This window comes from Balearica regulorum, chromosome 6 (assembly GCF_011004875.1).
Source record: "Balearica regulorum gibbericeps isolate bBalReg1 chromosome 6, bBalReg1.pri, whole genome shotgun sequence".
Lineage (NCBI taxonomy): Eukaryota > Metazoa > Chordata > Aves > Gruiformes > Gruidae > Balearica > Balearica regulorum.
In genome coordinates this window covers 17,859,921-17,873,633 of record NC_046189.1, presented here as the reverse complement: position 1 = coordinate 17,873,633, position 13,713 = coordinate 17,859,921, and the positions used below count along the sequence as shown (strand labels likewise).

At 42.0% G+C, this 13,713-nt stretch overlaps 1 protein-coding gene across 1 annotated transcript in view; it reads right to left on the bottom strand.

The window, feature by feature from the left end:
* PDE11A (phosphodiesterase 11A) overlaps positions 1 to 13,713 on the bottom strand; it is a 134,655-nt gene extending 120,942 nt beyond the window's left edge. The window contains exon 1 of the mRNA XM_075756561.1: positions 12,609 to 13,713. Coding sequence (XP_075612676.1) covers positions 12,609 to 13,406 — 798 coding nt within the window. The 5' untranslated portion in view covers positions 13,407 to 13,713. The remainder of the gene's footprint in view (positions 1 to 12,608) is intronic.

Sequence of the window (13,713 nt, the reverse complement as noted above, 5' to 3'; positions counted from 1 at the left end):
CAAGAAATTAATATCAACTATGGTATTCATATACAGTTTATAGTGTTCTTCTGCCACAAAATATCAAGCTCTTGGTTCTTTTTTATTATACTGTTTTCTTTTGTTCTAATTCTATAACTTCATTAGCAGTTGTTCTTCCTTAGACCTACTTCTGCCTCTAGAGTATATTAAACAGTCTGCCTCCATAAAGACTAGATTACTAATACGCGGTCTTTGATTAATGCTTTGATGAGATTCCTTGAATTATTGTGCCTAACAACTTCCTTCGGAGAATCAGAACCCCCATGATGAATGTTTTTTAATAAAGGCATCAAGGGTCCAGACCTGCCTGATCTTGTGATCTTTCCACATGCTTCCAAACACTTTTATATCAACTTCCACAGAAGCTGAACTGTTCTCCACTGCAGAAGAAAGTGAAATGCAGTACGCTTCACCAATAAATAAATTAAACATTATTTCTTCATCTAGTTCTTAGTAATGTCTGAACTACTATTTAGAACTAGCAATTGTTACTGAAATATCGATAATATGGTTTGCGTTACTGACAGCACAGTCCCCACTCTACTATTTTTGTTCAAAGCAAAACAGAGTATGTGGGGAAACACTGAAATGACAGCATCCCTCGACTAGTAATATCAATTTACATCTTGTGGACCTTATAAAAGAAGTAAGCCTAAATTAAAAAGAAGTATTCATGCTTATTAGAAAGTTTCTTTTGTTTAGGTAACAAGGTTCACTGTAGCAGATACTTTAACCCAATTGTAATTTACAATCTTGTGGTATATGTAGTCATTGCCTTTTCAACAGGCCTCAAGGTTAATACACAAAGTACTGTTTGAACTGCAGTTGCTGGTGGCACACAGGACAGGGGCTTGTGAACCTGTCTGAATTGTATATATATAGTACAGCTGCCAGTGTTAGGAACAGATTTAATGATGAGCTATCAATCCTGTGTTCTTTAACAGATGCTATGGAGAACCATAGACAGGAGGAATTAGCATCCTGGAAAGCGCTTTTAAAGTACAACTCATTCCTGCTATATTGCTTTTGCATTCAAGTGTATTTTGGAACTTTCTTGTTTGTATCTCTTTCTGGACTTCTACGCTAGGAGAAAGGAAGCACGGGGATCCTGGAGCAATCAGACAGCCTTAGTTCCAGAAGCATGCCATTCAACAGATATGCAACACAACAACGTGCTGTGGTCTTGCCATCTGATACCAGATTAGCCACTTACGCTAGAGAACTGGACTATCTTTTGCAGAAGGGTATTACATCTCTAGAGCAGAGACTAAAAGTACAGTAAGCACAGTATAGGGAAGTTAAGTGCATTAACTGGAAAGAGACATTTTTGAGAAAAGCCTCAACATCAACAAGAACTTTGTAAAAACTGAAAACCATCAAGATGTCAAGTGAAACTCTATCCTTAACCTTTTGTGGAAGATTAGGCAAGAATTTTATTTTGGCAACACTTGGGAAAGTTATGAGGAAAGATACATATGTGAGCAAAATAAAATACTATTTCTGGCAACATTAACATTGTTGAATCATGCAATATACACATAAGCAAACTGAACTGGATGACCTGCATTATGTCCCAAACCTCTTATCCCCACACACCCCTTCTTCCATCATTTATAGTCATAACAGGATGTACATGGCAGGATCTAGCAGAGAGCTTTTACTGGGTTTAACAGCATGAATAAAAACCACAATGCCCAAGTGTGAACTGTGATGATTAAGAAGCTTGTACAAAATTTACATCTACCTCTCCTCACAGGGTAGTAACCTTGAGCAAGGAGGCCTGTTTAGCAACCAATAACAAAGCTGCTAAATCAGACTGCAAACATTGAGATACAAACTGTATTATCCTACATGTTAGAACAGCCTGCAGCACAACATGTCCTCATCTGCACCAGGCTCCTGGGTAGAAAGGAGTATCAACATTGATGATCCCAATGCAGGACTTGCTTTTAAGTTCCTCTTACAATTAAGACTTACATTCAGAAATTAGGGACAGACCAGATCACTTTTGAGAGAGAGCGAGAGAGACTTCACCATAATTGTACTGGCAGTATTTTCATGCAAGAACTACAAGTAAAGTCTTCCACCAACTGTTTAAAACATTACTAAAACCAAACATAATTGGTTTTACTGCTTTGGTTCTATATAATGAGATGTTTAGATGCCAGAGACATTCAAAATGCAAAGACTGAGGCACTTTTAACTAGAATTTCAGAACTGCCAATAAGGAACAGTTATTCTGTAGGATAAACCTTATCCTTGTCTCAAGCTATTTATTGATTTTAAATTCTTCTTTGAGGAAATATTACCCTGTAAAATGTGATATTCAATCAAGTAAAGACACAGGACAGTAGGATTGATTCCTCAATCCAAGTGCTGGTATTCTGGCTGCCTGTGCAGTGACACTGCAGTCCCAATTCTTTTGGGACATATTTAAAGACTGTCAATAAATGAGACCAGACAAACATCTTCATGCTTTTATTCTATAAAAGACCAGATTAAGATACAGGTTTTTTTTTGTCCTGTGGTTCTGGAATGTTATTATCAGAATCTCACCTTCCATTAAAAAAATTAAATTTCTAGTTCCTGTAACTGAGGAGAACATCAAAAGTGCAATCTGAAAGTAATGAAGAACATAAAGATCAGAAATTCTAGAGCCTGGAACAGCAGTTGTAAGCAGCATGAATTCTTATCAGTGAGCTGGTATATTAAAATCCACTTTTCTAGATACCCTACCTTTACCATATCAGCTGAAAACTCAAAATACTGACCACGTTTACAAGCTCTGATCCCATAAGATCAGAGGGAGAGTTTTTGGAAAGAGTCCAGAGGAGGGCCATGAAGCTGATCAGAGGGCTGGAGCACCTTTCCTATGAGGACAGGCTGAGAGAGTTGGGGTTATTCAGCCTGGAGAAAAGAAGGCTCCGGGGAGATCTAATTGCAGCTTACCAGTACCTGAAGGGGCCTACAGGAAAGATGGTCAGGGACTGTTTATCAGGGAGTATAGCGACCGGACAAGGGGTAATGGGTTCAAGCTGAAAAGGATGGTCGATTTAGATTAGATGTTAGAAAGAAATTCTTTACTGTTGGAGTGGTGAGGCACTGGAACAGGTTGCCCAGAGAGGTTGTGGAGGCCCCATCCCTGGAAGTGTTTAAGACCAGGTTGGATGGGGCTTTGGGCAATGTGGTCTAGTGGAGGGTGTCCCTGCCCGCAGCAGGGGGGGGTGGAATTAGATGAGCTTTAAGGTCCCTTCCAACCCAAACCATTTTATGATTCTATGAAGATACTCATTGTCTTGATGTACCTGAAGCTTCAGGCATTTTAAATAAGGACCTAACCAAATAATGCCTGTATGTCAAGTCCTCCAGACACTTGATCTCTGTATTCATAAAATTAATCTGTAAATCTGACTTAGAGCTATACAGATATTGGGCAAGGACTGAAAAAAATTCAAATCAGCTGTATTATTGATAGAAGTAGAAAACACAAGAAAAATCCATTAGGGCCCAATCCTCTTCTCTGATGCCAATAGCAAATTGACCATGGATCTGAGATCACTAAATAACAATCCTTAAGTGTAGTTGTTCAGGTTTAATCATGGTTAGAGGAAGCCTTCAAAAAATAATCCATGATGACCAGAAAAAGTTAAAACCTTATTAAAAATTCACTATCATTTACTAAAATAATCTACACATTTCCAACTAAAGTCTCTTCTCCGAAAATTCTAAGGACATGCACTATTCCACAGAAGGCCATAGAGGGTCTCTGAAACTCCCATGAAACAGTCAAAACAAGAACAAAATACTTGTTTTGCCTTACTTAAATCTACATTTCTTTTCAAGACATTTGAAATAGAGTAGTTTGTTAGAATGAAAACAGTTTTAACTTCTGAGCAAAGTTTCACCAGCTGCATTTCAGTGTTGATTTTCAGTTGAAGCAGGCAGTTCAGACAATATTAGTAAAGGTACAGGTTTTGTTGTTTTGTTTGGATTTTTTAAATATAGGATAGCTCTTTGAACTTCGAAAGAAAATGTGTCCTTTTATATTTTTATCAAAGCTAGTACAATTTATGTAAGTATTATTGGCATGATTTAGAACGGAAAAAGTATAATCCTAAACCAAGTTAGCTAAGAGTCAAATAATGTAATAGAGGATGAAACCTGCATTAATACATTTCCAGGAATTAAGTCTTCATGACAAAGACACTATTTTCCTCCTCCAAAGTCCAAGGAGGAAGTGTTTAATCTAGTGAAATGGACTAAGTGACACAGCCAAAGCTCACAGCTACAAAGAAAAGACATTTCTGATTTTTTTATTTGAAAATACTGCTTTTTAATCACACAGAACAAAAGAACACAAGAGGTCCTCAATTAGCAGGCCTGGCCTACTATATTTTACAGTTCACGGCATAGGTTTTGTTGTGCCCTCTTCCCCTTCCTTAGGAAGGGCTCAAGAAAAAAAACCAAGAAACTTGCAGCAAAATTTCTTTGAATTAATCAGTATTTAAATTACTGAGTTAGCTAAGTCATATCAAAAACAAATAATAAGAGTAGTATATTTTACAGCATTATTAACCTGAGTATTATTGTACTACCAAACTGCATGGAATAAACAAATTTGATTTAATGTACTTTTGATTGACTTTATAGGAAGCCATCCTGCAGGAGCCTCTACATTTACAGAAGAAATTGAAAGAGACCTATTCAATGTCTTAATCCCGCTTCCTATGAGTATACTACACAAACTTTTACGGAAAACAAGAGGAGCACTCTAAAAGACAGCAAGTTATCTAGATTCAAAGTATAACATTAAAAAAATAAATACAAATAAAATAATTAAGGCCAGTCTTTAAAAAACCACATATGGTATAAATTACATTGTACATAAACAGGAAACAGAAACCAAGTAATAAACCACTAGAGCAGATATGGGGAAAACCTTGTAGAGAAGGAACTTGCACACTAAAAACAATAGAGCAATCTCTGAAAATACTTCCATGTAAGGATTGCTGCAGCTATTCTTGTCATCTCCCTCCCCAAATCCCTAAAGCCCCAGAGACCAAGGCAGCAGGAGAACAAACTAGTACCATTTACCAGCACCTCAAACCTAATCTTCCCAAGTAAATAAGCCCACAGTCCAGTTTTATTGTGACAGCAATATTTCTTATAAAATTAATAAAACAGATAAGAATGCACAAAACAGCTCACCCAATTCTGTTCCTGCACTCTCAAAACAATTCTTAAAACAAGTAGGGAACACTGGAAATTAAGAATTTTTGAGGGTCAGAGTTAAAACTATAAGTCCATATATAGTTTGAACTAAAAAAATAGCTTACTTTTTAAAAGGGAAAATATAAGAAAACAATATTAGTATTGCATCATTGCAAATGAACATGGTATTGAGGGTAGGTTTTTCCTTTTTTTTTTTTTTATTTTCCCCTTGTTTAAACATGTCAGTAGTTTGGGGCTTTTTGTTTAGTTTGATTGGTGGAAGTGTGTATATCATTTATGTCCTTTTCTGACCACTATTTCATTTATTAGTTAGACAATGAACATAAATAAAATGCATGTTGTATACTTATGATTGGCATAGGATTAATGTGAGAAATAATATAGGTGGCTTTAAAAAAACTGATACTCCTCTGAGCAAAGAGACCAACAAGACCCTGTGTGTTTCAACACAAGTCTGTGCATGGGTTAGCAGCTGCAGGTAATTACTCAGGTGAGCAACACATGGCTTCGAGCATTACAGAAGCAGTATAATAAGATTCTTGAATAATAAATTGAAAATATCTTATTGTGACAAAGTAGTAGTGTTATTAACTAAGCCACATTCATTTTTAAATGCACACTGTACAGACATTAGGCTCAGACTGCACACAGTTGCTGTTACCTGTTATCACAACTCTGCTGAGCCATTAGCTCAGGTTGTTTATACCTCATAGTTTATCAATAGGGTTGTTTTAGAAAAGTAAAACAAATTAACTTACATAATGATGTATGTGTGCTGTTTAACTTTGTTATTCTATACAAAAACTACACAAAGGCATACAACTGTAAATAACCAAGATGAAACATCATTTTGAAAATTTGAACAAACAGAACAGCAAAACCCACTACCAAGCAAAACTACAGCTTTACTTAGTCTCATGGTTGTTACAGGATTTCAACTAAAATTTGAAGGGCCTAATCCTGTAATTCTTTCTCATAGCCACTGACCTGCTGTAGCTAACCAAATACATGTACTTTCTTCTCACAAGGAAGTTACAGAGGCACCAGTTCAACACCCATTTCACAAGGAAGTTTTACAAGTGTCTGAGGGGAAAAACCCAAGAAAGGCTTTCTTCTTCAGACAGATGGACTGGCTGAGCAATAAACTGGTCAAAGTCTGTCAGCTTAACAAGACAGTCTTACAGGAAGGACAGGAAAACCATCCCAGCTCTCCAAAAGGCTTTTACCCACTCAAACTCTGCACAACAAACAGCCCAGGGGCCTGCTACAGGAGGGGGAGCAGGGAGCCACCTCACAGCCGCTCCTTTTGAGAGGCCAAAGGCACCAGAGTACTGAGTAGTTGCTCTGTAAGGCAACTAAGAAAGTGAGCCAGCTAGATTTTTTTATTATTAAATAAAACAAAACACCAAAGAAACAGCAAAATTACTAACCTGGTAATGCCCTGAAGTCCTCCGTGCTTGTGCTTGCCTCAGAACCTAGACCCACCCCAAACTCCCCCTCACACCAGCACCAAATATCCTTCAGTGCAGATTTTAAGTGTGCAAGCCCCATAAAATGGCTGATAATTACCCAACAGCCCCAATGGGAAGTAGAGAAAACTTGTTGTATGTGCGTATAGGCAGACTCTTTTCCCCCAGGCCTTTCCCACCCTACCTGTGAGGGGACTAGCAGCAACAAGCCCCACCTGGGCACCCTGTGCCCAGCCACTACCAGCCCACCTGCTCTTCATTTCAAACCGATGAGGCAGCTACTACAGGCACACCTGGGGCAGCAAGCAGGTGCTGTGCATCCATGGAGTGACCTGGGAGGACGGGCCACTGCCTGCCTGGTTGGTGAGCCCCACACAAGCTTGGAGATGAAGGTACGTTCCCTCACGATACCTGTGGGCTGTCACCAGTGGCATACGTTTTGTTGTGCAGCCCTGTCTGTCCTGGTGATTGACCTGAGCAGCAGCATGGAGGCATGAAACTATAACTTAGCCCTCGAGTGGCTTTGGACACATGGTCTTCTGCACAGCTCTGGCATCTACCAGGAGCTCCTGCCCTAGGCGGACATCTCCAAAGTAAGAGTGGTGCTTGTGTGACCCAGGAAGGCCTTAGGATGTTTTATGTGTCAGTCAGAAACTGTTCCCTGAAAAGACTTATGGAGTGAGGGAGGTGGCAGGAGGTGGGGAGACCTCCTCAGCTGCTGCCTGGAGGGCTCTCTGCTGTGGAGATGCAGGAGGGTGCTGCCTTCTGCAGGGAGATCGCTCTCTCCCAGGCCAGCGGTGCTGTGACACGGAGGATGTGTTCACCTCTAGTGGGCTGCAGATTTGGGCATAATTGCAACATCCCTTCACCAATTTACTGGCTTGTACTGACAATGTAAAGTTTTCCTAAATTTTGCATGATGGGCTGGAGTGTCCTTTTGTGGAAAGCACGTTAGAGCCGTTTAGTTCTTTACTGTTGCAATTATCTCCTGCGTTCCCTGTGGTACTTCCTAGTCATGTTTAATGCACAGCAAAAATTATTTTAACTCGATTTTTTCTGTATTACATGAAATTTTAAAAAATTATTGTTTATTCTGCTTGCCAGGTTTCCTGCTCTCTAAAGAGCAACCTCTGTCCTTGTTAAGAGTCAGCACTGAAATGAATATGGCTGTTGTTGGTGCTTGCTGCTCAAGTGCTTCCCATTTGCAGAACTGAACCTCCCAGGACCCAGGATTTTAATGCTTTAACTGCTCTTGAAAATTGAAAGAGATGCACAGTTAATATTGATGGTAACAAACAGCTACCCTGTGTAATGAAATGTGGCTCCTCTCTGTTCATGACCTACACCAACAGCCCATCCCACGTGAGTGCTCCCAGGGTAAAGGTTTGCACCCATGAGCAATAACTGTAATGCTGTCCTGGTGCAGCAGGAGACAATGCTCAGAGCTCACCCAGAGGGCCTGAAAAAGACAAAAATTGATGCCTGTACCTAGGTGTTCAAGGATGTTTAAAATTGACTGTAAAGGGTTGTGTGTGCATTAGCTGTGTTACACTTGGCCTAAACTTGAAAGAGGTAACACGAGAGTCCAGAACCGAGAGAGTTCAATTTCTCTTTTGTTTTGCTTGATTTTTAGTTCCAGTAACGTGGTTAAATTCTCTTTTTAAAGGCTTGAACTGCACTGAAAACTAATTTCTAATCATTTATGACACTTTCTCCAACTTACAAAACCCCATGTCTTAGCATGACTCCATTTGATATTTCTCCTCTCTTTGCTCCCCACTTTATTAAAACATGCATCTGGCAAGCCATTTTTTCTTCTGTCTTTTAAAGCTACTTTCTACATTCCAAATTTAACATGAGGTGTACAGAAACTTTTTTCAGCTGACACTGGCAAATGGCAGAACATATTTTTCACCACTTTCTGATGTATACTTACTATTCTAACAAAGTTTTTTCACTAGTTAGAAGGACTTGGTATGCTATTAAATTATCTCCCAACTATTGCAGGGCTAAAGATATGACAATAACCAAACACTACTTGTGATTTTAAATTTTTATTATTTAAATATTGCTCTAAAAGATGGAACAAAATTGAAATCATCAGTAATTTCAGCTGAACAGCATAGAAGATCTGTGAGAAGAAGGGATGACATGAAAAAATGCATAGCTTTAAATAGGAAAGAAACTTGTAAGAACTGCAGATAAGGTTTAATGGCCTTTCTGCGTGTGTACTTTCAATATGCTTAATAGCTTCATGTACAACTACAAAAGCTACATCTATGCTCTGTTAAAAGGGGTCTCAAATGATGTTTAAGTCTGAAATTTCCTTCCCGTTATGATCGGATTCTTCCAACACGTATGCTCAAGACATAGTGCATAATTCACATAAGGAGTCAGAAATGCTTCCCAAAATTAACATAGGGGAAGACCCTTATTTTAAAACTTTAACTGACTAGGAGTTCAATTTGCAAGTCAACTGGTTTGCTTCAAGGAGAAAGAGCTTTAGATTGGCTCTGAAATGCAAAGAAAGTCTCTATCTCCTTTCCTGTTCTCAAATCTTTGCACTCTTACGGAGTGTTAACTCTTACAGATTGGATCATGTATTTTACAAACTGTTATAGTTATAAACTCACTTTTATCACGTGAGTGGTTTTGGCAATATAATAAATAAAACGTTTAATGTCATGAATGAAGTTGTGCAACTTTCGAATCAGTCATCTAACATTCACCTAAACCCTTCCATCAACTAAGTGTTTGTCAAATTCCCTGGTGCAGTGGACCTCCAAGAAGTTTGTTCAGTCACTGCTGAACTTCATAAATCAAATTACCATGAGATGTTATATAGTTATTGTTTAGTATTAAGAGAAGTAATTGTTATACAGTCCTCAGTAGATAATATTAATTCCAAACCTTGTATCTAAGTATGCTTATTGAATTAAGTAAGATAGTTTACATGAGTGGGTTTTGACAGTCAGACTCAACAACAGTAATAATCACCTGGATCATGGAACAGCCCCCGCCTATTAGATGATTTCATTTTTTACTATTTTTTCGCTTTAGAAAAAGAAATGTATAATTGAAATCTTACACTATCTTTGAAAAAGACACTGCAAGTCATTTACAAATATTTCCTAAACCAGTCATTCTGTGTATGGGCACAGGGGATTACCCGTGTGAAGCACATTACAGGACGTGACAAGATTTGAATGTAGTGTTGATCACACTGAAGTCCCATTAATGACAGTAGTAGCTGACGATACAAGCAGGCAACCCACTTTGTACTTGATGGTAGAATTCCAGCTGGTATTTGATCAAGCTCTGAGAAAATAAAGATGGTTGGATGATATAAACCACATTTCCCAATACCGTAAACTAGCTAACTGATGACATAGAAGTATTTTTACCTCTTTTTAAACAAATTTGTTAAAGAACAAGCAAAAAAAATTTAAATTAATCTAGAGGTGTTCCTCTGACCCAATATAAGGCCTTTTCTTACCAAATGGGTAGCATCGAGGTGGATACTCTCTTCAATGGACAAAATAGTGCTGTGCTGTCACCCCTTTTCCTCCAACTCCATCTGTCAGCCTGACAGTTTCCTGATGGTGCTTTTTTTTTTTTTAACCTGACCGTTGATTAAACACTTCCATCATCAGTGGAAATGCTGACAGAAATCATATAATCATATTTATTAAAGTGCTGCATTGTGAGCACTACAATGATCTGAAATGGCACAGCTGTCACTTCTTTACGCACACGTACCTAGGCTCTTTATACTATTAAATTAGAATGGTCTCCTTTTAATGATGCACAATGGATATATACGTGCCGGGTAAGAGAAGATAAACTGTACTAACTCAGAAACATAACTGAAAGCAGATCCCCCATTTTATTATCAAGCAAAACTTTCATTAAAGTTGCAAGGTCTAAAGTTTCTTTTGCACTAGAGTTAATCAGAAGTAACTCCACTGAAAGCAGGGAAGTTGCAATTGATACAATTACAGGATGAACGTGACTTAGAACTTTCCCTTCTGCTGCAACGAATGTACTTATGGCTTAAATAGACAATGAATTGTATTATTTATAATATTTTAATTGATTTTGAATAGGAGTCAGATGAAAGTATAATATAAATAGTACTGGGAATGTCAACTGGATGGATTGTTTTTCACTTTTCTCTGCAAATGAAGCAGACAATAAACTGTTTAAAGTAGCTGGGCTTTTCCACAGGGAAGTGAACACAAAGTGAACAAACACTGGAGAAAAACCAATACAGTCCCCTAGAACTAGAAAACACTCTGCATTTCCAGTGGTCTTCTCACCTCCAAAAAAAGGTGGCTGGAGCTAACCGGAGTTAAAAGGAGATATCAAGCTCTTTCCCAGCCAAACTCAGATATCCTTTATCTGTTTAGCCACTTGAGACTGTTGAGAACATCTTCTGCTTGATCCCCAGCAGATATTTTGGGAAGAGTGCAGTTTTAGAAGTGAAAGTAATAAAATCATCAGATAGAGAAAGGAAAAAATAAAAGAAGAAAGCAATCTTAGAGCTTTTCAAAGGTGATCCAACAGTCCATCATTTTAATCTTAATATTACAGAATTTTTACCATGCTCTGTTCTTTCCCTTTGAACTCCGTGGGTCAGGAACCTCTGTCAGTCTGGATCTGTGAAGTACCTAGTATTTTTCACTGCTTGACAAATAAATAAATATTCAGCCCAAAATACATTTACCTTGGCTCTTCAGTATTTCAGACAAAAATAACTCAATCTTACTTTTCAAGTTTCTTCCTTGTATGGTTTGCTATAAAGCATCATCAGTTTTTTAATGGTTATTAGTTTTGTTATTATTGTAGATCAAAATTAAACATTGGGCAATGGTTATTACTAAAATTCTAAAGACATACATCTCCCATCTTTCTAAAGCTTTCCAAGATATTTGTGGAGAAAATCTGTCACTCTGTGGTTCTTAATTTTCTCAAGAACCTCAAATTACTGATAGTGTCTCACACTAATAAACACTAGAAATAGCCCCTAGGACTGAGAGAGGGGGAGGTGAATTCAAGCGAGTTAACTGAACGCACTGCTTTGCATTAACACACGCAGGCGAAGGCACGGCTGTCCCTGCTGAAGTCAAAGGGAATTTTTGCCTTGGAGCCAGAACTACACTTTCACAATTCACACTGAACCCTCTGTAAAAGGTGGGGAAAGTCCTTGTAGGAGAGTAACAGGACTAGTTATATCACTCCTAGGAACAGGTTTGAAAACACACGCCATGTAGGCTGACTAGGCATACGCAAAGGTGAAAATATATGCTCTTTTGAAAGCAATGAGATTATTTCAGCAGGGGGCAGGAAGGGAACATTAAGCGAGACACAGATTTACGAATATTATCATTGGGATCGTCACAAGCATTTTCTTTAAACTTTTCTTCAGCCGATTCCAAAATACGTTTTGAAAACGCATGAAGCTGCCTGCCGCTCCTGCAAAAGTCAGAAGCACTGCTGTACCGATTTCACGGCCACTTCATCCCCGCCGGCTACCCAGGAGAGGCTTTCCCTCCCGCCTTCACGGGAGTCCCCTCGCACCCCGCCAACAGCTGCCCCGAGCATACCCGCGGCCGCTACGCGCAACCCCCGGCGCCCCGACGGTGCCAGCGCCGCCGCCCCGGCAGGGACACCCCCGGGGAGGCTGTGCGGCGGGGAGGGACACTCGGGGGGAGGCTGGGCGACGGGGAGGGACACTCGGGGGGAGGCAGGGGCGGCGGGGAGGGACGCCGCGGAGGGAGGCAGGGCCGGGCGGCGGTGGGGCTTCTCGTCAGGCGCCCCCCTGCCGCCGCGGTCCGGGGGGGGAGCCGGGGGCAGCGTAGCGCCGGGAGCCTGCCCGGCTCCTACCTGGTAGGCGTCGGGGATGTTGACCGTCTCTCCGTGCTCTGCCACGTAGCCGATGATGCCTTTGCCCCAGGGCACCTGGACCTCGTTGCTGTTCTCAGTGGAGCCGCAGGGCAGCAGCGGGGTGCCGGCGTGCACGTCGAAGAACTTGGAGACCAGGCTCTTCTTGCCGCCGGCGGCCCCCTCCACGAGAAAAAGGGACCCCCGGTCGGCGTCCACCATGAGGCAGACGAAGATGAGGATCTTGTAACTGAGGCTGGTGAGGTCCAGGTCGTTGGAGATGTCCTTGACCAGCTCCAGGAAGAACTGGCGCTCGTTGTGCTCTTTGAGGTAGCGCTTGTAGTCCAGGGCGGTGGGGGGGTACTGGGGCAGGCTGACGCGGGACTCCAGCAGGGCGCTGAGGATGTGGGCGGTGGTGGGGGGCAAGGAGCTGGCCTTCCGCAGCAGGGCCCGCCGCCGCACGCTGCTCAGCGGCTCCTGCGCCCGGGCGTGCACATGCTCGTCGTAGGTGAGGTTGACGTGGATGGCCTTGGAGCGGGCGAAGCTCTTCCGCAGCTCCTTCTGGGAGGCTCGCCGCTGCAGCCCCCCGCCGCCGGGGCCGCCGGGGCCGCCCGCGCTGCCCCAGCTGCCGCCGGGGCCGCCGCTGCTCCGGCGCTCCTCCGACGGGCCGGCGGCAGGGGCGGGAGGCGCTTTAGGGAGCGTGTTCTTCCTCTTCAGCCACTTTTCCACCAGCTCCGGGTGCCTCTCTAGGAAACTTTCCACCGCCGCCACGTCGAGGCCGGCGTCGGCGGCCGCCGCCATGGTGCCGCCGGCGGGGGCGGCTCAGGCCGCGGCAGCCCCGCCGGTGGCCATGCCCCGCCGCCGCCACGTGCTGCTGCCGCCGCCCCGACGGCCGCCTCGGGGCGCGGGGGGCTGCGGGCAGCTCCGGCGAGGGGCCGCTCCTGCCCCTTGCCCGGGCTCCTCCTCGGGGGCGCGCCTTCTCCTCGCCCCCTGCTTCCCCCCCGCGACCTCCTTTTCCTGCCCACCACTCTTTATTAATAGTAGTATTATTCGTATTATTCTAGGTATTTTTCTGCTCCCCGGCTCTCAGCCCTTCTCTGGTTCTAGC